Here is a 23,069-nt window from a genome sequence, read left to right as displayed (position 1 = left end):
ATGCTTTAAAAAAAAAATCTTTAAACTCAACGGCGGATTTCGTCGCTCTGCAGCAAGCACAAATATTCTGCACACATAAAAAAATGCCTACACATACTGTACAATGCTTAGGAAGTGCAATGTACAAGGCGGGGATGGTGCATCAAACTGGGCACGTGCTCATGAACTGGACACATAGGCCGTTAAGGCAGACGCGGCGTGAAGCGAACGGGATCCGGAGGACGGCAGGCCCGGTGGGCGAAGGGCAGGGTCGGTGTTCGCCCTCTGCAGGGGGCTCCGGGGGGGCCAAATTGGATTTGATTTGGAGTGTGGAGTGGCGTGTAGAAAGGGGAGAATCGGAACCGCATACGGCGAGGGGGGTTAGGGGATCGATGCAGGGCTATTTTTAGGGCTGACTGTGGACCGGCGTAAGATGACTTTGCTGTGGCGTGACTGGGCTGGCGCCACACACTCTGTGTGTGTGTGTGTGTGTGTGTGTGTGTGTGTGTGTGTGTGTGTGTGTGTGTGTGTGTGCGTGTTCAGAACGAGGGTGGGGAAGTGGTTCACCTTGACTGGCTGCTTCAAGGGAGACTGCAGTCAGTGCTGCAGCATGGAGCAGGTACTTTGTTGTGTGCGCTTTTGTTCATCTCCAGCCAGTAAACATTGACAATTTCTTTGATTTGACCACATCTGAGTGAATTTAAACGATTCTTTACACAAGCCGTTAATGAGTCAGCGTGAAGGTTTCAGGGGGATACGGCTGCATGGGGTGACAGCCCTCCGAGGGCTTGAGAAGAGGGGGACAGGTGAGATAGCAACATGCTCTCAGAGATCAAAAACGAGAGGTTAAAGGTCATGTCTGCAGGGCTCAGGCACAGCAGACGGGCCCTACCTGACGGTATGAAGGCTGCCTGCTGCTGAAACTGCATGTTGGCGAGGGCCTGTTGGTACTGGAACATGCCAGCATTAAACATGGCAGTGGCACCGTTGGTTTTTTCAAGTGCGGGTCTCTTTGGTAATGGAGGCAAGACAGGCGGGATTCCCTGCCAACCGGATGGAGGGAAATAAACAAGGGATGGAAGCAAACAAACAAACAAACAAACAAAAAAGAATAATAGTAAAAGAAAATGGAGAGATTGAAAATTTGGTTAGAAGCCTGAAAGCACCACTTTTGTATACATCACCAACGTTTAGCAATCAGCAAGCAAGCGGTGGTCTACACTATTCCTCAAAAAGCAAGACAGTGGTGCAGACTGTACACTACTGTGCACAAATGTGAATATTTACACTTATTACATAAAGATTTGTGAATAAAATTTGCACGGTCGACACAAATAACATCACTACTCGAACAATGGAAAAAGCAGGCACACTTTTGTGTTACTGTAAAAAAATTATTTCTTGCCACGACTGTCTGTCTAATAATAACAATAATAACAATAATAACGATTAAAATACAAGGATCAACAGAAATGGTGTTAAAGAAAGCTGCACTGCTAGCTCCATGATTTAAAATATAAGCCATGTTAAAACTGTCCACTTCTACGAGCCCACCCCGCCTCCCAAATTATTAAGCATGCAAAACTAGAAACAATAGACGCATGCACGATTAATTAAGTACTCTGATGCTAGTTTAAAGTCTTGCCACCACACAGATAAGGTACCAATTTGAAACTATGCCCAACCTCATCATATTTACACCAGATAGAGGTGATTAACTGAGAGTGGTCAAGATTGAAGCATCTTGATAGCTTAATTTCTCCCATTATTCGGAGAGATTTAATTAATTGTTCTTTATGAAATTGTCAAATTTCAACAGGCCGTTTTTTTTTTTTTTGTTCTATATGCACCACAATCAATTGATCACCCCAATTAATGAAATCTTAGCAACAAAATCATTTTACAATGTTTTAGTTTAAATATTATATCATATCTATAATATAGCTACATGCCAAGCTAAAAGGTGAAAGGTCATAGTACCAGATCAAAGGTTGCCTCGAGGGGTCGCTTCAGTGATTTGACAGCCGACTGAGTCTTAATTAGCAGGCAGCGAGCACATGATGGCAATGGGCCAATGGGGTTCAAGCGCATTAACATAAACAGCAAGCAGAGGTGCATCATGGGGCAGCAGTGCAGTTTGGATAGGTGAGAAAAAAAACAAATAAAAAAAAAAACAAATATCATCGGAATGCAATATACAACATATAACAACACTAAGGCATGCACAGTAATGGCAGTTTGGTTACTTTCAGGACTACAAGCCTTGGCGTCAAATACAGACGGCTGCTTTTCTGAGACAGGAAATCTTGCTAGATCAGTACACCAACACTTTTCAGAATGACTACGATCACTGTGAACCTGACAACCTTCCAGTGTTCTCTAGAGCATTAGTAAAGACACATTTTTAGCAGTTTTAAGAATTCAATTATCCCTCGTGCTACACCCTTTGGCATTTATCAAGAGTGTGGTTACATCTAGGCAAAGCTCCATTTATCTTCAGTAAAAAATGTCATTAACGTGACGGGGGATGCAGATCTCATTACAACACTGGCACTCAAGAGAAATTGCCACTGAGGTAGTACCAGGCATAATTAGCAACTCTGGCATTATAAATCATGAGCACATTCAAGTCAATTGTTATAACATAGGTTATAACATCAGGAATAAGAGGCAATACAGGGTTATTCAAACAAATTATGGTGCATTTATGACTTTTAGTTGACTTTGCTATCAAGTAGTAATTATGCTGCACTGATAACAGTTGCTAGGGGGTGGGGGGTATGGGAAGAGCTGGGCAGCAGCGCTTGGAATGTGAGTTTGGGGGGGGAAAAGGGGTGGCGTGTCTTGTATTTGGTGGCTCAAAGAGGGCCACGTGTGGGTGTCGGTTGACCTACCATGGCGGCGGCAGCGGCGGCCTGATTGACCTGGTGCTGGGCGGCTTTGATTTTGGCCTGAAGGTGGGCTGGGGGGTGGAAGTACTTGCACTTGTCACGGGAGCAGCGCCCCTTGATGTAGTCCATGCAGACTGTCACCGTGTTGTCGTTGGTGTCAATCATGGTGCTGTCGGCCGGGTGGGCGAAACGACAGTCGTTTTCCCCCCTTGTACAGTTGCCTCGCTGGTACTCTCTACACACCTGCAGTAAAGAGAAGAAAAAGGGATTGTCATTTCCGCCCTGGGTGAGAACGTCATATATTTTTTGTTAAGTAAATACAGTAAGCTCTTCCTCCAGCAGAGGTCAGTACTAGTACAGACAGAACTGAGTCAGCTCTCCGCACTCGGCGGCGGCTTCTCAGCTCTGCAGGCATAACGGGACCACGCTGTGGAGATATGGGTGCTGTATGACAGAGGAGCCTGTCGTGACGTTGCCTGCAGAAGCAGAGCGCAAACGGGCCTAGATCACCTCTGGAAATAACACCTTGGCCGATGCTAATCCTCTCGACTTTTCAGGAGGGGCGCCGGGCCAAGACGGCCAGGTAGAAAGGCTGACATTATTAAGCCATAACCCGTCTGAGCCTGCTAGTGATGTGGCCACCGCCGTCGCCTCCTCCCCAGCCCCCCCTCCCCACCTCCTGCAGCCCTCTGCTGATTCGTGTGAGTGATGGGACCGGCAGAGCTAATGAAATCCACCGGGCCGCTCTCCCACTCCACTCACTCACAGCCTGCTTTTTAAAGAGAGGGAGGCAGCCTTGTTGTCAGGCAGATGCTGGGCGATGGGGAGGAGAGGGAGGGGTTGAGGTTGAGAGAGACAGAGAGATAGCGTGTACACACAGGGAGTGTAAGAAGAGAGAGAGAGAGAGAGAGAGAGAGAGAGAGAGAGAGAACAAGAAAGATAAAGAGGCCTGAATGATGGATAGAGTGAGGGAGACAGTGATGGAGGGAGAGATAAAGATCGAGAGAAAGATGGAAGTAGGGAGAGGGATAAAAAATGGGAGATGCTGATTTAACTGCAGGGCCGAGCTGATGCTGCGCACCCACAGCCACATGGGAGGGTCATGCAGGATGGAGACGGCTAAACTTCCCGTTCCTCTGTTGACTTTTTGTTTTTTATTAATTGGCAGATGGGATTGATAATAATGTTTATGAGTGCTGCAGTGGAGACACCAGTCCCCTTTTCCCAGAGGAGAGGACTGGTTGAGTGGCAACCATATGTTTTCAGTTTACCCATATCTCCATCTACACCCAAGACAGTGTCAAATAGTATCTGTGTCCATACGTATATTTAGTAAAACTTTATACATCAAGTGATTCATGCATCAAGGATTCATTAACATAAAAGACAAGACAAAATCTTCCTGAACAATGTTCGTTATTTATCACAAAGGTTGCATTATGTATATCTGACTGATATGTGAATACCTTCTTGGTACTAAAACTTCAACAGTTTTGTGAGCATAACGCCGTTTAGTTAAAAAAATGCCTTTGATGCCGTCTTGGCCACAACCACAACCACAAATATTAAAAAGTAACAAACCAAGAGAAACATGAACAAATAACCGACTTCTAAAGGAAAGGAGTCAAGCTAGGTAACAGCACGAGTGTCGGAGCCCCATAAATGTGCGCCATTTATTTTGAATGGCACACATGCAAGCAGCATAAAATATGTCTGTCCTTCTTTTTCTCTCTCCTGGGGAGTATTTTTAGCGAGCCCATTTCCAGGCAAATTATGCTAGAGTGAATTTTAATTTAAGAAGGCCCTGCTAGCTTCACGCAACAGACCGCACAGTCCAAAATGTGTCACGAGAGACTGCTTTGGTATAAGTGGCGTCCATAAGCCAAGCCTTGACAACAAAGAGGACGTTCAAAGTCGCCTCAGACAATCTTTTCATTTCCGCCGTCGTCGCCTGATGAGGTCTGCGGCACCTGAACGTTTACGGCAAGATTCTTCTTAGTCACAAGATGCTGTGCGCAAAAAGGCCCTTCCAGGAAGTTCTGCCTGCTCTGCGGAATCTGATCAGAGCCCGGTCTCGTCCCCAAGGCACCCATAACGAGCTGGCGCGCCATCGATTTCACATTTTGGCCTCCATCGTTGCTGCCAGTGACCCGGCCTCTCACTCAGCCTGTGTCATCCTCCCCAGCCCGTTGGCCGGCCAGGACCGCCGAAGTCCGGCCCGGATCAATTACCGGCAGTTACCGCGTCTTTCTGACGTCCGCTTACCAACGATTAGCCTATAACTCCACTGCCGGCGACGCCCAGCCACTGCATTATGCATGAGATCGACTCGCTGTCCAATTAATAACCGTCCTCAAACAGCGGGAGGCTCTGAGACGTTTCTGTCTGAGAGTTCGTCTCCATGCTCACGTTGGAAATTAACAAAATATGAAGAAAATAATGAGTTGGCGGCTTTTGTCAAAAGTTGCGAGCTTCGTGCGCTCGCAAGACTCACATGGCATGAACTGAGAGGCGGTCCGTGTGATGACTGAACAGAGCGATGGGCTCATTAGCATTTAGCTCTTTGCCTTAGTCTTTTTAATGAGAAAATTATGTTAATGGAGTGTACTTACAGTAACAGGCGGCTGTGTATTTAATACATAATTAAACTGAACAAACAGCTAGCGTTTGGGCAAAACGTTACCGGGGACGGTCGTTGGTGGGGGGGGGGTCTCTGTATGATTGAATGAATGGCTTGAAATTGAAATTAGTGAGGAAAGCAGGACAGATCCGAATGAAATAGATCAGTGTGTCTTTAGTTGGTTAATGAAGAGATGTGAGGAGTCCAGTTCGTCAGGTTAATGAGTCAACAACATGTTGATCACAGAAGGGGCTGTCTCACCTCAAGCCGATCCGTCCTCATGAGCTTCTGGGCGGCAGCTGCGGCGGCCGCCGGCACGGGTACGTTGGGACTGCTGGTCACCAGTACGGGAGCGCTGGGCAGGATTTCGGTTGGCATGATGCCGGGCGACACGGGGCCCAGGTAGGGGTTGAAAGCAGCAGCGGCAGCAGTGGCGTTGGTGGTCAGACTAGGTGTGACTGAGAACATGGGCTGTGGGTAGAATGCAAAGGTGAGCGTGTCAGTCGTAAGAACGCTATCAGAGCTCTCAGCATTCGTTCCGCGGTTTGGGCAGTTTTCTCTTCAGCGTTGCGGGCAGTGGTGATTATTGATGGGGGGGCTGGGGATGTGCTTTCGCAATGAATGATAGGAGAGGGCTATGAACTGAGAGCCTGGAGAGAGTGGATGGAACTGGGTTTGCAGTTCACAGGAAACTTCTGGAAAACTTACGTCTATTGAATACAAAGCATTATTTAAGTGATAAAGTGAAGTGATTGTCATTGTGATACAGAGCAGCACAGCACACCTCTGCATTTAACCATCACCTTTGGTGAGCAGTGGGCAGCCATGACAGGCGCCCGGGGAGCAGTGTGTGGGGACGGTGCTTTGCTCAGTGGCACCTCAGTGGCACCTTGGCGGATCGGGATTCGAACCGGCAACCTTCTGATTACGGGGCCACTTCCTTAACCGCTAGGCCACCACTGGCCCTTTTCAGAGCTGGTTGAAAGGCTGCTAACTATAACACATGCTGTAATATGACTGGGCATGTTGTTTCGCTGGTGTCATCAGGCCCAGCCCTGCTTCTGATGTCATCACAATGTGCCACGCAACTGCCGTTTTTCACAGCCTTCCCCAGCGCCATTCAACACTGCCTGCTACTGATGTCATAGCAGCCCAGTCAACCCTCTGTGTCACCATCCTTTCAAGGGTGATAACATCCACCAGTATGTTGCGAGGTCTTAGTACTGTGAGACTCTGGGTCTGTGATCTGAGGGTGGCATAGACGGGCCCTTCAAGGGTGAACCATGCATGAGATTAAAACCAGCTCCTGCACAAATGGAGGGAGACATGGAGGAGATAGGGATATCTCTCTATCAGTCTCATTGTTTCTCCTTCGTCTGTCCTTTTCCATCTGTCTTGCGAACAGAGCACTTTTATTTTTTCCTCTGTCACTCGTTTAATTTCTTTTTCTTTTCTCTACCTGTCTGGGTCTTAGATGTAAGGGCTGCTCTCTTGGCTGGCTGATCTTTATCTAACTCTTTTCACGGCACCTCCTCATCTCCACAATCAGGCCTCCCCATTCATACCTGAGATCTCCCCAGTGACAATTTTGCTTCTAGCACTTCCATCGGTTCTTCTATTCTCTTTCTGTCTGCCTTTCTGCTGCTCTCTGTTTGACACAGAGACACGGAGGACAAAAGAGGAGACCGTAAAACAAACGCTCAGTGTTTGGGTTGACTGACTACAACCATTGACCCAGCTCTGTTTAAAGCGTTGTTGTGCTTTCTGCTGCAGAACCTGATGACACCTCTGAACATTCCCCATTACTCAGTTCCAGCACAACAAAGGTGTGGCAACTTTTCCATTCCTGCATCGCAGGCCTGGTTAGCAGTTTTCACGGTTTGATCTCGGCTGGTGATGTAAACCGCCAGTTATTATGTCATTACGAATTATTCTCGGGTTCATCCTGAATATCTCATTGCAACCCATTGCCTGTTTTAAGCATGGCTAAAAGTGTCAAATAATACCAGTTTTGTGCCAACACACACTCCACACAATGACTTAACCTTTGCAAAAAAAAAAAAAAAAGAAGCAAAAACCTTTATATAATAATAATAATGAAAATACCCCCACCATTTACATAACTCAATTCACCAGATGCATTAACAGCTTACTGTCTCGCCTTTTAAACTCTCATTTTTAATTTCTCTGTGGTGCTCAGTTTCTTGGAAGATCCTATTATAATGGCAAATTCATAGGAACCAGAAATTACTTTGAGGCAGTCTGGAAGTTTGGAGTGTGAACCGATTCCTAAGATTAACTTAGCTAATATATCACTTTCGCTCCCTTACTCCCTTTCTCTGAGTTCAGTAAGCTCAGTGGCAGAGCTGCAGGGCCGGAGGGAGACCCTGAGTCTCTCTTTGAGGGTGAATACTAATTAGTCACTGGAGAAGGGTGCTAACGCGATAATTCAGCTACAAGTAGAGGAATTGAAACAGAGGTGGGTGTCTACTTTGGGAATCTCATGGGACGTGCATGAAGTGCATCGTTCAAATTCTGAGTTACATGCAGAGTAGCCAGGCTATTATCCGCATTCACAGCGATGAACAAAATGTGTTTTTCCAGCAAGACATTCAAATGAATGGTACTGCAACAGCCACTCGGTTCCAGAACACCTCAAAAACAATGCATGCTCCTTTAACATATTGTGGGTGCCTAAGTGGGTAAGGAAGCAAATCCCCAACTGCCAAAGGTGCCACCGAGGTTCCCTTAAGCAAGGTACTGTCCCCACACACTGCTCCTCGGGCACCTGTCATGGCTGGGGTTAAATGCAGAGGACATTTAACCTTTTCTGCGCACCACGTACGGTGCTTGCTTTGCATCAAAGTGACCGTGTTTAAATGTGTACCAGTATTCCAGTTATGAGAGTTTTTAGCATTTTTGGGTCATGACGTATACATGGAATCACGTATTATTCTTATCCTGTAGTAACCCACAGTTTTTTTTATACTTTTCCACTTTGACAGAAGACTGGAAAGCAGTGTTCTGCAGTCTGTTTACTACAGACTTCAATAGCCCCATTCTGATGGTTTTAGGCCTACGTAGAGAGTGAGGAAACCAGAAGACCCGGAGGAAATACGTGCCGACGTGAGGAGAGCATACAAACTCCGAGCCGAGATTCGAACTCACAACCTGGAAGGTGTGAGGCATTTTTAAATGGGGATTTGATATGTTTACACCAGCAAACACAAATATATGGGATATCATAACTGGGATTATGTGAGACCACGTAAATACAGTCAGTAAATTCTGAAAGTAGATGTCTGATATTTATAGCTGTAAACAAGAATCATTTTGAAGATGGAAGAACCCGCACTCACCACAGGTTGAAGTTGCGTTCCAGGCATCATGGCGTTGGCCAGCTGCATTTGCTGGGCCAGCATCACCATATTCTTCTGCTGGATCAAGTTATTCCTACCATTGATCTCCAGCTGAGTCTTCAAGTGCGGAGGGGGGTGCAGGTACTTACAGTTTTCCCTGGAGCATCGGCCCTGGTAAAGAGAAAGGGAGCGATAGACAGTGGAACAAGGTGGGAGGAGGAGAAAGGACATTTTTAATCTCATTTATTAGCTCAGACAGAATCATTGCACAACTGCAACATGTATGTTTTTCTCCTTCTGCACCCTTCATGCCTCAGATGTTCTCTTCTCAGCCTCCATCTGTGTCGCATATTACTTTCACACATGCACGCATCCGTGACTTGTTTCACAGGTTCCCCTTTTTCCTTTTTTTCCAAAGGCCTTTCATTTCAAACTAACTTCGCAAGCATGAATAGGTCTGATTAACATTGCACATTTATGTCCTTTTGCTATTACTTTATTCAAACAGAGCTGAGACTTGAAATTGTGGGAGGTAAGGCGGGATAGTGGCACAGGGAGGATGACAGAAGGAGAGGGAGAGAGAGATAGAGAGAGAGAGCGGGCAGAACATATGCTCTTCTGCGCATTCATCTCAGGTTCTCTGCAGACTCTGGAAGATGAGGGTGATCACATTCATATACTGAGACCAGTGCAATGAAAGTCAGGGAGAAGGGCTGTAATTCAGGCTGCCATAATGCCTGCTTGGCTGGGTGCTCGCTTAGGCCATTCTGGGGGTTTCGATTTCGCTCCTTCTCATTCCCTCTCCTCTGCACCATCTATTCCAGCTCCCTCTGTGACTATGGAGTAGACATAACCTATGGAATTATGTGTGATTTTGCATTTGTGGGTTTTTTGTTTGTTTCGAGGTGACATTATAGGCTGACTTTCAGGACCCGGCTTGGATAGTGATACCCATAATCGTCTGTTTTCCTCCCACATGCGGCCTTTCAGTCACCTCTCCCCACCCCTTACCATAATTCCTGTTTAAACTTCCATTTAACTACTTTCTATACTCTCATTCCAGCCTGTTCTAGTTTCTTCCATCTCATTCACATGCCATTGGCCAGCACTCCCTGGCAACTGGCAAGCGGACAATCCAATTGGCTGGTGGCATTGCGGTCTGACTGGTTCCTAGCAATTTGCCAGTAACTGTATGTACCCTGGTTTAACGCTTCCCTCTCAGTTGTTGCCTTATCGATCGTGACTAATTGGTAAATGCTTTTCCATTTCCAGGACTGAAGCCCCTCCAGGCCATGGCTGCATGTCCAAGTACCTGGTGCTAATGTAGGCCTGCCCTCGTGTCCGCTCCTGTGCCTGGCAAGGTTAACGCCCGGTCTGGGCTCTGAGACCATGAACCAGACTGTCTCCTCTGGGCCAGACAGGAGGAGATGTATTGCATTTGGATGCCCGGGCGCTCTCTCGGCAGGAAAGCGGTCGAAGCGCTTGGCTGAAAAATTCTGTTCCGCACTCAGGCTCACATTCGCTTCTAACCAGTAAGCAATGCATCTAAGATCTGCATTCTGGTTGGGTCGGGCAGAATATCCCAAGCACTTCAAAAATGTCCTGCTGTCTGGGCAAAGTTGTACAAACATATCTGCATGTGTTCCCATGAACATCTCCAGTAGCAGTGTGGCTTTCTCCGCTTTCCTTCTGACCTGTTCACCAGGGTAATGTCAAATTCTTTTATCTTTTTGCAGCAAATAAAGGAGCTGCCCGCCGGCGCAGGGGTTAAGCAGCCAGCACTGCAGCCGCCCCGCGCGATGCGTCCCGGGATCACGGGCTCAACTCCCAGCTGCGTCCGCCTCGGCCGCCTCTGGCCCGCTGCCTCTAAGGTGTAATCTGCTCGTTCCTCCGGAGGGACGAGGAGGATCAGGTGAACTCCCTGACGCTGCCACCGCGACTCCGTCGGTCAATGGTGTGCCTAGAGCATCTCAAGTAAGGCTGCGGGGAGCAGGCACATCTTCCGACATGGAGCACGAGTAGATTCGGGATTAGCAGTGACCTGAAAAGTAAAACTGTCTTAATTGGCCACTTGGCAGAGAAGGGAGATTCAGAAAGAGCAAGATTCATTTAAATAAGGAGAGTCTGTGCCATGCTTGGTGAATTTAAGCAGCTGCTGGCACCCTCCTTTGTAGGCGATTACCAGGACAAGGTCTCTTGCCCCGTGCCCTGCCTTCTGCTATGATCAGAGCCAGGAAACTGGGCCCAACTCACCATCCAACACTGTTTATTAATAAAAGAAAACTGTCACGGCGGCACAGGCAGGAAGGATGCAAGTGCGCGACTCCAGGGAAATAAACAGGGACATAATGCAACGAGACATAATGCATACAGGGCGCGGAATCAGGTGACGCACACATGGACCAGAAGCACGTAGGAACATCCATAACCAACGACAGGTGGGCCTGGCGGGTAAGGAGGCGGACCCACAATCGAGAGGTGGCCGGTTCGAATCCCGGCGACCGATCCCGTGCCACTGAGCAAAGTACTGTCCCCACACACTGCCCCCGCCTTTCAGGAAAATCATTCGGATCATGATAAAAAGTGATCCAGACTTAGATCCAGTTCAAGAGTCATGCATTTCCCGTTCTCCCGCAAAACATTACGTGGTACACATGGTGGTGGTAGCCTAGTGGGTAACACACTCGCCTATGAACCAGAAGACCCAGGTTTAATCCCCACTTACTACCATTGTGTCCCTGAGCAAGACACTTAACCCTGAGTGTCTCCAGGGGGGGACTGTCCCTGTAACTACTGATTGTAAGATGCTCTGGATAAGGGTGTCTGGTAAATGCTGTAAATGTAAAATGTAAAAGAAAACAGCTGCTTACTTCTCAGCTGCTCATGTCTGCTTACAGAAGGGTTTGTGGAGGAATGACATGAAGGCAATAAATCCATGGTTCATGAAAGGGGACACCTTAAATCTCCCCCCATAACACGGCCCCCTTCCCATGTGTTCTATGGTTGGAGGGTCTGTGTGTCATGGAACAAGTTCTGGTCCGCCTCCCGATCGTCTGTGTACAGAACATCAGGTGCGGCTCCCTATATACGCCCGCCTGATCCGGAAGTCCCCCGAGTTTTGTGTGATGTTGATACCTTCCCCCTGAATGTCATGCGAACGGGGTGTTTGTGTTCTCCCTCACAAAACCTCCACAGTAACACAGGTCTTCATGTTGAGCAGCCTCGCAGCAACACGTTTTAAACGTCAGAGGGTTGCGGCCCGGATCGTGTCTGCTCCACTGCAGGGACGGGAGATACAGACACAAGCCGCCCGTGTCTGCTCTTACCGCTCCCTCGCATCCGGTCTTGTTGGAACATTCAGACTCGTCTCATGCTGCTCGCCCTCAGCAAATATAACATATTCATGTCGTTATAAAAGCATCCATGTTATTATTTCATAGCCTGGTACCATTGAGCGGCAGGGCGCCTGTGTGTTGTGTGTGCGTATGTCCTTCTGACTTCAGGAAGCTGCAGCGAACAGAACTCACTGACTCTTCCAGGAGATTAATCCAATTGGCTGAATTGAGATCCTTATTATTTTAATATATTTAAATTTGATAGACCGGGAGCTGCCACTTTCATATTTCCTGCGCGTTAGGGGAAGTGTGTGGGTCTTTTTGTCAACATCAGTAACTTAAGTCACTTCTTTCCTATTCCAGCTCTGACTGAGGTTCTTACATCTTTAGAGCCATTCAGAAGTGCATGTGTGTGTGTGTGTGTGTGTGTGTGTGTCTGTTTAGTGCTCCATGTCTCAATTTCCACTCAATTGTCCTGCAGTCACCCCACTGTTATTACGGATGAGTGCAGGAGTGGAGTTATCCATTCTGGATTATTAAACTGTCGCACACGTCACTCAGACAAGGGGCCATGAGCCTGGCGATAAAGCCTCCCAGAGTCTGTGTGTGTGTGTGTGTGTGTCTGAATGGAATGAAAATGAGAGAGGAGGGAATCTACCAGTCTAGAAATAGTGCATGTAGAATGTAGAACGCTCTTACTGAGGTACGCAAGACAGCGTGTGATGCATTCTGAGATGACAATGTTTAATTTTGTGTGCAAATGTTTTCTTAAAGCATATACAAAAATGATGGCATGAGTGTGTGCCATGAAGTTGCTCCAGGGGAGACTGTCCCTGTAACTACTGACTGTAAGTCGCTCTGGATAAGGGCGTCTGATAAATACTGTAAATGTAAATGAAGTTTGTGTAAATGTTTTTACCCTTTTTGTGTGTGTGTGTGTGTGTGTGTGTGTGTGTGTGTGTGTGTGTGTGTGTGCGTACACAGGCACACGTGCAGGACATCGTGTGTCCGGGCAGTGTATGTGGAGCACGCTGCTGATATAAATCACCTTGGCCTCATTACATACGGCGTCGCTGTGCCACATTTCAGCAGGGGTGTCGCCTGAGAGTGAGAGAGAGAGAGAGAGAGAGAGAGAGCGCATTGCAGCAGCCCTGCCTCTCCCGGCTCTTCCTGCCTCTCACACGTTCCCCTCATGCCTCTGTGGTTCTATAGTCCCGGCCTTCTGAGGCCAAACTGACCCAGTGGGGCAGATGATCTGTCCCTCCAACACAGCCTCCAGACCACTAATCTCAGTCCAGCAGTGGCTGTAACCAAATTCAAATCCATGCAGAATAAACATTAGTGTTAACTGCACGGGTTCCTCTTGTGTGAGTCTACACTCAATGTAGAGATGAATAAAGGCTCTGTATCTGTTTTATATTTGGAAGTGCAAAACGGTTCTATAAGGGAATGGCTTTTTACCTTTGTCTTTCAGTTTTTAAACTTTGCCTAAGGTTCTTATTAGAACGACTGGGAACCCCTTTTTAGGCTAGAGCCAGTCTGTGGGTGTGTGTATTGTGCATGAGTCTGAGAGGGAGGCTATTCATTGCCAGCCGACTGGGCTCACTTCATGGTCGCTGAAATAAAAATTTGACTCTCAATTTCCTATGGTTTAAAACTCAGAGAGATTCCTCCAAATACTGCGGCACAACACAAAAACACAATGCACTCAGTGTGTTACAATACATGCCATAAAGAGTAATGTCTGTATTTGTTACGACACAACTGGCATGCCTAGTGTTGTATAAACCAAAATATTGTATCTGGCATCACAAAATGAATTGCATAACTGTTGAAGTCGTAAACAGACAAGACTTGTCAGATTTATCTACAGTACAGACCAAACGTTTGGACACACCTTCTCATTCAATGTGTTTTCTTTATTTTCATGACCATTTACGTTGGTAGATTCTCACTGAAGGCATCAAAACTATGAATGAACACATGTGTAGTTATGTACTTAACAAAAAAGGTGATATAATTGAAAACATGTTTTATATTCTAGTTTCTTTGCTCTGATTACTGCTTTGTACACTCTTGGTATTCTCTCGATGAGCTTCAAGAGGTCGTCACCTGAAATGCTTTTCCAACAGTCTTGAAGGAGTTCCCAGAGGTGTTTAGCACTTGTTGGTCCAGCTCACCCCAAAACCATCTCGATTGGGTTCAGGTCCAGTGACTGTGGAGGCCAGGTCTCCACTTTTTGTTAAGTACATAACTCCACATGTGTTCATTAATAGTTTTGATGCCTTCAGTGAGAATCTACCAACGTAAATGGTCATGAAAATAAAGAAAACACATTAAATGAGAAGGTGTGTCCAAACTTTTGGCCTGTACTGTATCATATTTTAATAAGCAATGAGCAAATTGTTCTCTCAACTAAACAAAATAAAAACGAATGCTACATGTTACTTTTATATATACATTTTTACTTGATTAATGAAATGATTTGCTTAACCCATTTAAGGATGTTCAGCTTGGAATTATAAATATTTAAAATGACAATATATCTCACAGCTTTCAATCTGACATCCCTGTGTTGCTGATCATCTTGAGAATCCAACTGGCCCCTGTGCCAAGGCCAAGTGTGAAGTTATATTCCAGGATGAACAGAAACAGCAAATCATTCAGTGGCTGGACAGTGGACTGCTTTTTTTGCTGTAGAATGTACAGGTCCTATAAAATATGAGGCTGGAATCGAATGAATGTGTGTGTTTTTGAGTAAAGTCCTCTTGTCTAGGAGGATCAGTGGGGGGTCCAGGACTGTTGACAGGGACACTGCACCCGTCTGGCACCCCCTAGAGCAGATCCTGTCTAGCATACCCATCATTTAGTTACCGCTTGGCCCATTTATGTATCAAGCTTCCATTTCCCAGTTTTACAGCATTTGGTTGAGGGAAAGGAGCTGTGGTGCGTTTCTCAGCCTTAAACCACAGTGTGTGAATGCAGACGCTACACCAGATGAGGTGTGGGCTCTGTGTGGCGGGAGTCCTGCTGCACGGCAGAAGTGATCCTATCAGGCCTTTACAACACAAACACTGTGCAGCAGCGGCAAATCTGAAGGCTCCAGCAGCAAACACTGAAGTCCCTGTATAGATTTTTTTTCTGTGCTTTCAGTCTAATCTCAGTCTCAGATCATGTGCCGTCGTGCTCCATCTAGTCAAGGATTACAATATAAAAAAAAAATCTATGACCGAGCTGAGGAGTGGTGAGATGACTGCTGTTTACATTCCGTGGTGAAGTGCGAAGGCCTCTGGGGGACACACACCAAATAGAATGCCTCTCTGAAGACGGCTTCACTGCACATTTTCTCATGATACGTGACAACAGAACAGCCTAAAACCCTGAGTGTGACACATCGCTTGCGGTTTTGGTCCACTTGTCCCCTGAAAGTGTAGGGTCGCAACAGAACAGGCTCTGTTTTAATAGGAGCATCCTATTCCAGATTGAGTGAAATGTACAAAAGTTATGTAAGTCCTCAACACCAACCGGAGATTAATGATCTGAAATCTTCTGCAGCTTCTTCACATCCATCGTCAAAACACCAAATCTTTAGGAAGAACAGGGTCCATCCATACAGTAGCACAACAGGGACAGGGGTGACGTTAAAACTGACATCATTCTGTTCTTTCCGTTTCTATCACGACCCGAAAACAGCCTCACTGCTGAGGAAAGTGTGTCCGGGCTGGGGTACCAGGCCAGGAGATTTAGCGGACCACCTGATACGAAACAAGTGACAGTCAAGATCACATAACGTTCACCCTGGCTGACCTCCCGGCTAGGCTGTGTATTTGCCACGGCTGCAGTGGAATGAGGGTGTCAAGTGACAAAAGGGAGGGGGGGGTGGTATCCGGTGATAACCTCGTATATTCACGCCGCGACGGCTGATGCTGTTGCCCCCCCCCTCTCCCCACCTCAACACCAGAAAATTGCGTCAAGTCATTTTCACGTCCAGGTTTAAATGGAAGGGGGCGGCGGCATAAACAAGTCTCTGCAGTAACTCATTAATAACCGTTTTATAGGCCGCGCACACGCCTTCGCTCAAACACGCAGGCACAGGCTGCGCTGAGAATGCGACGCCTGCGCACGTGAGCCCATTAATGAGGGTCACGTTAACGAGCAGGAATGTGCAGCCGGCAGGGGAAGAGTGGAAGGGGCGTCGTCACATGATGTTTTGCAGATGCAGCCGTATCGGCCTCCCACAAGCCTACAAGGGGGCTTTCTCACAGATCCCTCTCTCACTCTCTGCGGTGTCATCCTCTCCTTCCCTCTCATTCCGCCTCTCCGGAGCCCGCCTCGCTTTGTCTTTTTTTAATTCCGTTTTCAGAGCGAGAGATGATTAGTGACAATTCGCTTTAAACATTGAGCACATCACCTGCCATTTTTAGCCCATCCCCACCTCTACTGTTACTAGTAAGGTTATAACGGCGCCTTATTTATTACGGGGGAATTCTCATTCCCTCTAATTGGCGCTGCAGGTCCGTAAGACAGATTTCAATAACGCGGCGTGATGGCCTCAGCCAATAAAGGTCCATTTGTTTAGGGCTATTTGTAAGCTGTTATTTTCTCTCTATTTCATTTTGTACTCAACGCCTCCAAGGGCAAAAGGCTGTTATAGTGAGTCTCTGAAAAAAGGAAGAGCCAGGCAATGGATGAAGTGGAGGGAGGGTGTTGGATAAAAAAAAAAAAAAAAAAAACTAAAAATGACAAGAGACAGAATGCTGCAGATGTGTGTATGGGAGAGAAAGAAAGAAAATGAGGAAGACACTCTACCTCTATATGGACGCGGCCCAGTAGGACTGACCCGTCGCGACTCTAATACAGCCCTGATTTCCCCAGATGCCAGGTCTGAGAAAACAGGCACAGAAAAAAAAAAAAAAAACACCCCGCAGGCTGCTCTGTGCCATTCACACTTATCACGGAGACAGTGACATTTACATTTTGCTGTAAACCGTCACACCCTGACATTTCTCCGGAGTCTTCTTCTGTTTTCATCATCACGTTCTAGTTAGCCTGTTTAAAAATAGATTAAACGCCATTTACCTGGATGTGACAAGCTCTGTACATGCTGATCAGTGAAACTGCACCGGGATATTTTAAAACTAAGGGCCCGGTTTTCATGACGCTGTATAAATTGTCCGGTTTTACAGAAATGAAAAGGAACGGTAGGAGAAACAAAGTACCCACCCAGCTCAAACCTGACAAACCTTACTGACTGTAAGTCACTCTGGATAAGGGCAACTGACAAGTGCCGTAAATGTAAATGTTCTTAAAATGGGAGGAGCCCATAGTCCACACCCCCAAGAATTTGACAATAATGTTGCATTGTTTTCTGTAACTCTGAAACTTGAAACCCTACTTCATATCAATCACCTTTATAGTGATCTTAGAACCTGACATTTCCCCCCTAACAGAGCGTCCACATGTCTTTTCTGGGATAGCTGGGTTTGTACTGGGCTCTGTCATGGAGAGGTAAGGTGAATTCTCAGTGATGTACACGTGTACATGTTCGATCTGTGATGAACTGGAACAACACCAATTATTTTGCCTGAAGACTGGAATTAATGGTAGCCAGTGTCCAGATTCAGGGTCATAATGCACCAAGCTGACAGTCAGCTGTCAGAAGCCATCACGTCCATCTGGGTTGAGGGTGAGAAAAGTACCGTTGGAAATTGTTTTCACTTGTCAGTATTCTTCAGTTGATCTGGTGCATCGATTGGCTAGCGAGAACGGAAAAGAGAGTGAGCAAAGCAACACAATGTGTAGCCTACTCACTGTCAGTAGTGCCAATTATCTCCTACAGAAGTAGCTGAACTGCACCCAGAAAGTCGCTGGATGATGTCACACGCTAATTTGCATACAACCGACAAATCCCCAATATGCAGCTCAAATTGGCTTTTTGGAGGAAACAATTGCGCTCTTCCAGTTGTTGATTTGGAACTCAGCTTCAAATATGTTTTGAAAAAAAGCCCATGTAACCAGCAAAATTTGCTGGGGAGGCATTTTTTCTCAGTAGCTTTCAGGTTGAGGTTTTCAGTAATTGACTGGCTAATCTGACCAAATTATGGAAGGTTTGTTGCATGATTCTAGACCAGCTAAGATTAGCTACCAGATACCTGTTTTTATCTTTTTTTTTTTTTTTAAAGCGGTACTGTCATCTCTCAAAGACCCTTTTTTCACACAAGTGTAGCATGAACAAAATGTGTGATGTGTCCTTCGATCAATGGATGATGCACTCAGCACATGGTAGCTTCAATACAGCACATTTTCTAAATGCTATCACTATCGGAGGTGTGTTTGACCCTGTAAACCCAAACAAATCACAAATCTGTTGACTGACACACTCACATGCTGCAAAAAAAAGAAAGAATTGCATCTCCTCTAGCGTGCCGTTGCTTAATTCTCTCCCGAGACGTATTTAATTGAAAGCCAAACTCAGCCGAACGAGCAGGATGAAGATGTACCACTCGGTGCTGCTGACAGCTGGAGGAGGGGACCGGCAATTCCACGTTTACTGTCAACAAATCGCATCCAGCGGCCAAACACAGCACGACGGTCCAGATACGGCGGGCGAATTAACGGCAAGGCTGACGAACAGAGAGGAAAAAAAACAAACCTGCAGAATACAAATCGACAAATGAATCAATTACGTGAGCAAATGACGCGCTGATGAATCCGGCAGTGTCACGTCGACATAAATTGCATGGCGAGAAATTGAGAGAGAATAAGTGCTCGTGCGCCGCGGTTGGGGGGTGCTAACAAAGAGATAAAAATAAATAAATAATTCTAATAACATCGTACCTGAGCCACCCACATACCACATACCACACGTACGGGCAGTGGTGGCCTAGCGGTTAAGGAAGCGGCCCCATAATCAGAAGGTTGCCGGTTCGAATCCCGATCCGCCAAGGTGCCACTGAGGTGCCACTGAGCAAAGCACCGTCCCCACACACTGCTCCCCGGGCGCCGGTCATGGCTGCCCACTGCTCACCAAGGGTGATGGGTTAAATGCAGAGGACAGCTGTGCTGCTGTGTATCACATGTGACAATCACTTCACTTTACCGGCGGACTTCACGCCGCCCCGGTGCCTGGGCCTCCAGTGTTCGGGCCCCCGCAGACGCCGCGCGATTACCGAACACGGTAATCGCGTGTTCGGTTCGGCGATTCCAGCGATTCCACGCTGGAATCGCTTGTTGTGACGCTGAAGGATTAATGTCTGCCGATTGCTGCGGCAAACACGGTAATCTTCCTTTCAGCCCATGGGACACAGACAGCAGGAAGTCATGCAAGGAGATTTTAACAGACACAGACGTGTTTTGTGTGCGATTACGCGAGAGAACCAGAAGAATGAACGCATGCAAATCCGCAGCGGCGAGTACTAAGCCAATCAGGTGGTTATTCCATTCATGGCAATTAATCAATAACAGCTGAACTTTTGATTTATTTTTATGTCGCAGTACATGTGTTCTCAAGGTATTCTTACTCTTATTTTTATACTAAGTCAAACTCACATACCTTTAGGTGGCACGAAGAAACTGGAGAACCCGGAGGAAACCTGAACCGACGTGGGGAGACCAGGCAAACTCCGCACCCACAAAGCCAGACCTGGGATTGTAACTCAAGACCTTGGAGGTGCGAGGCCATGAAGCTACCAGTCATTCCGTCGCTTAAAATTTCAAATACGTACTCCTTCACGTCCCTACCCTGTATTTTACCAAAAAGGACTAGTCTGCAGCAGCAATAAAGGAACACACGCTCACACACACACTGCTGGCATTAGTTTAGTTCTTGTGCTACTGCTCGAGAACACAAGCATCACAAGGCCAGGCCAGCTTCCATTATTAATGACTTTACTCCCCCTCACACAACAAACAACCATCTAAATCCAGCATGATGCACTGTGGCGAGCGAGAGACAGAGAGAGAGAGAGAGAGAGAGAGAGAGAGCTCGGACAATGTTTGTATTTTAGAGATTTCAGATGAGTTGCCACTCGGGTCTAGCTGTGGGTCGTCCTCTGCCGGCTGGCGGGAACTTGGCTCGCTTCGCGTCTCGAGTGCCGGCGTCTACGTTTCCCCTCCACAAGAGCAGCTTTCATGCAGCTTCGCACCACAGTGAAGAGGGGGAGATAAAGGGGATGAGGGAAGAGAGGAGAGTCGGGGCGACTGTGTTTTGGGGGGGTAAATGTAAATCTCTTTTTGCTCAGCCGCCTGCTCGCCATGGGGAACGGGAATTGAGCCCTTTTACCGGTGACGTCACTTGCACAAACATACACACCCAGAGTAGGAATACAATGTTTGATCTTTGATACTGTCTCAAGGCTGATCCATCACAGAGCAAACCAGCGAGACAGTGGACACACACACACACACACACACACACACACACACACACACACTCTACTGACACCCCCTCCTCCCGTCTCTTCCTTTCCACCTTCTCTCACTTACTCACATCCACGTCTACTGCGAGGAAGGTGACAGGCAATTACAATCCAACGGAGGGTGGAACGAGTGTCTCCAAGGTTAACCCCACAACTCTGGCTGTTTTCTTTTGCTCCCGCAGCCCCGCCTCCGTCTCACCGTCCGTCAGGAGGAAACCCGCGACCACGCCTGACGAGGGGGATTAACTTGTCACTTGCGCTCATGCTGCACCGCTGTTCACATGCAGCCGGTGACGTGGACATGGCCAGGTGACATGGCCAGACAAGCACCATGCTGTGGTGGCGAGAGCAGCATCATGTGCCAGGACGATGTAGCTCAGTCTTGATCCTTGGGCAACACGATCCTGTACAGCTTACATTTGCACCCCCAGTCGGTCAGAATGCAGTCGTCTTAGACTAAATGCAATAGGAAGCAAAAGACTGAAACTGTTTAAAGAAGCTCAACTGCAGGAAAGATGCAGTCTAGAGATTAAATCTTGCACAAATACTGCCACCGCGGTGCAATAGAGCTACGGTAAAATGTTAAGTACTTCCAGATACATCTATCTAGGTAGTGGCTCACACACTGGATACTAGAATAGCAACTGGAGTGAAGACCCCCCACGTAGGACAACTACTATGCAAATATGTTTGGATATCATTTAAATTTATTGAAATACTTCCAACTCACTTGCACAGAACCCGGAGGACGGATGAAACAAGGGACAAAAAAAAAAAAACATTTAACTTTTTTGGGGTGGATCCATGTCACGGGGCAGATCCAATTTATTTAGGTTCACTCCTTTCAGGACAAACAGCGCTGGTTCTTCTCAGCGAACCACTACCCGTGTATATGGAGTGTGACAGGGAGTCATTATATCTGAAAGATTGTCTTACTTCTTTTTTCACAACTGAACTCTGCTGTCAGGTTCGTGAGGTCAAGGGCAGTAAGAGTTCTGCTATCGTTCTGAAACTAAATGAACAGATCTGCTCCATGACGTGGATCCACAGGAAAAAAAAAAAAACCCTCGCTACATCAGTCCACAAAGTTCAATCAAAACTTCATGAACTAGGTGTTCAGGTCAAAGCTAAACTTCTAAATACCATCCAGTATACAGACAGATGAAACAACAAGGCTCCAGTTACAGTAAAACAGGAAACAGATAGGAGACAGGGTAGGCGTATTTACATGGCAAATTTACACGGTGTAGGCACATGTACACAGAGTAGGCAAATTTAAAAAGTATAAATACCAATATCTATATATTCTCTTTTCAAGGCAAAACTGAAACATACGTGCCATTTTCTTTGTCCGTCATTGGTGTGTGTGTGTGTGTGTGTGTGTGTGTGTGTGTGTGTGTATATATATATATATATATAACATGCGTTGTACAACACAGTCCTGCTGAATGCAGTGTCTGTGTTTTCAAAAAAGGTACAAAAATGGAGAACGCAGAGTCTCGTGGCATTAACACGTGTCGTGGGTTGCATTGAGTGGGGAAAGCTTTTATGGTGCTGCTCAATTAGAGCTTTTTGCCGGGAAGGGCAGAAATCTTTAGCGTCTGTGCCTAATGACTGTGCACGTTCACGCAGCACACTGGGGTTTCGGCGTAAAAAACACGCTCCGTTTCTGAGAATGCCCAAGCATACGCAACAACACCACACCTCACAGCGCTCTGCTTTATTTATTTATTGCGAGAGATAATGATCACATTTTACACGTTCGGAATTATCGAAGGCATTGATGCACATGCACACAATGGGATTGGTCTTTCATCAATTTGAAATATTGATTTATGCCTCGATGCCTTTTAGGGACAGAGCTATTTCTGGATCTTGAAATAAGGGTGTTATCTATGGAAAAAGGACACTTGACGTCATGGTGAAACGTCCGAAAAGTGAGAGTGTTTGCACTGACAGCCACCTAAACATTGCACCCTGTCCCCCTTATGAAGTCCCATACTGACAGCTTCTGTCACACACACTTAACAAGGTAAAGTGCCCTGCACCCTTTGACTAAAGTAATGTATACACACACATGCTTGTATGCGCACAGGCAGGATAGCTGGGATTCCCAACCAGAGCGTGACAGGAAGGGGTTGACAGGTCTGTCAGTCCAGAGACCCCAGACCCTTGACAGAGATACCGTGGGTCACATGACCTCTCTGCTCTTTTCAAAATTGTGCTGAGTGAAAGTGCCCCTCGCTGCTGAGGTCAATGCGGTGATGGTTAATTTTGTCACACGTGCAATACATGCAAATCCTGCCACTGCCATTGTGTCCCACGTTGATCCAGCGGCAGTGAAAATAATAAGAGAACGAGAGCTGAATTAATGGTTATTTTTTGGTTTTTATTTTCATTTGAACCTTTTTGTAGGGCAAGTACATCATCAGAGTTTTAGAAGAACCGTCACTTGTGCTCCATGTCCC

At 46.7% G+C, this 23,069-nt stretch overlaps 1 protein-coding gene across 8 annotated transcripts in view; it reads right to left on the bottom strand.

Moving 5' to 3' along the window:
* Positions 1 to 23,069, bottom strand: part of LOC114768960 (muscleblind-like protein 1) — a 77,211-nt gene that overhangs the window by 5,623 nt on the left and 48,519 nt on the right. For 4 of the 8 annotated variants that reach the window (XM_028961534.1, XM_028961532.1, XM_028961535.1 and 1 more), the window contains exons 3-7: positions 8,850 to 9,020; positions 5,752 to 5,961; positions 2,874 to 3,113; positions 1,960 to 2,013; positions 872 to 1,022 (exon numbers count right to left, since the gene is read on the bottom strand). In XM_028961534.1, coding sequence (XP_028817367.1) covers positions 872 to 1,022; positions 1,960 to 2,013; positions 2,874 to 3,113; positions 5,752 to 5,961; positions 8,850 to 9,020 — 826 coding nt within the window. The remainder of the gene's footprint in view (positions 1 to 871; positions 1,023 to 1,959; positions 2,014 to 2,873; positions 3,114 to 5,751; positions 5,962 to 8,849; positions 9,021 to 23,069) is intronic. The other 4 variants (XM_028961536.1, XM_028961538.1, XM_028961537.1 and 1 more) reach the window with 2 other exon arrangements.

Source organism: Denticeps clupeoides, chromosome 19 (assembly GCF_900700375.1).
Source record: "Denticeps clupeoides chromosome 19, fDenClu1.1, whole genome shotgun sequence".
Lineage (NCBI taxonomy): Eukaryota > Metazoa > Chordata > Actinopteri > Clupeiformes > Denticipitidae > Denticeps > Denticeps clupeoides.
The sequence above is the reverse complement of the archived record's forward strand: the minus strand, read 5'-3'. Positions and strand labels throughout refer to the sequence as shown.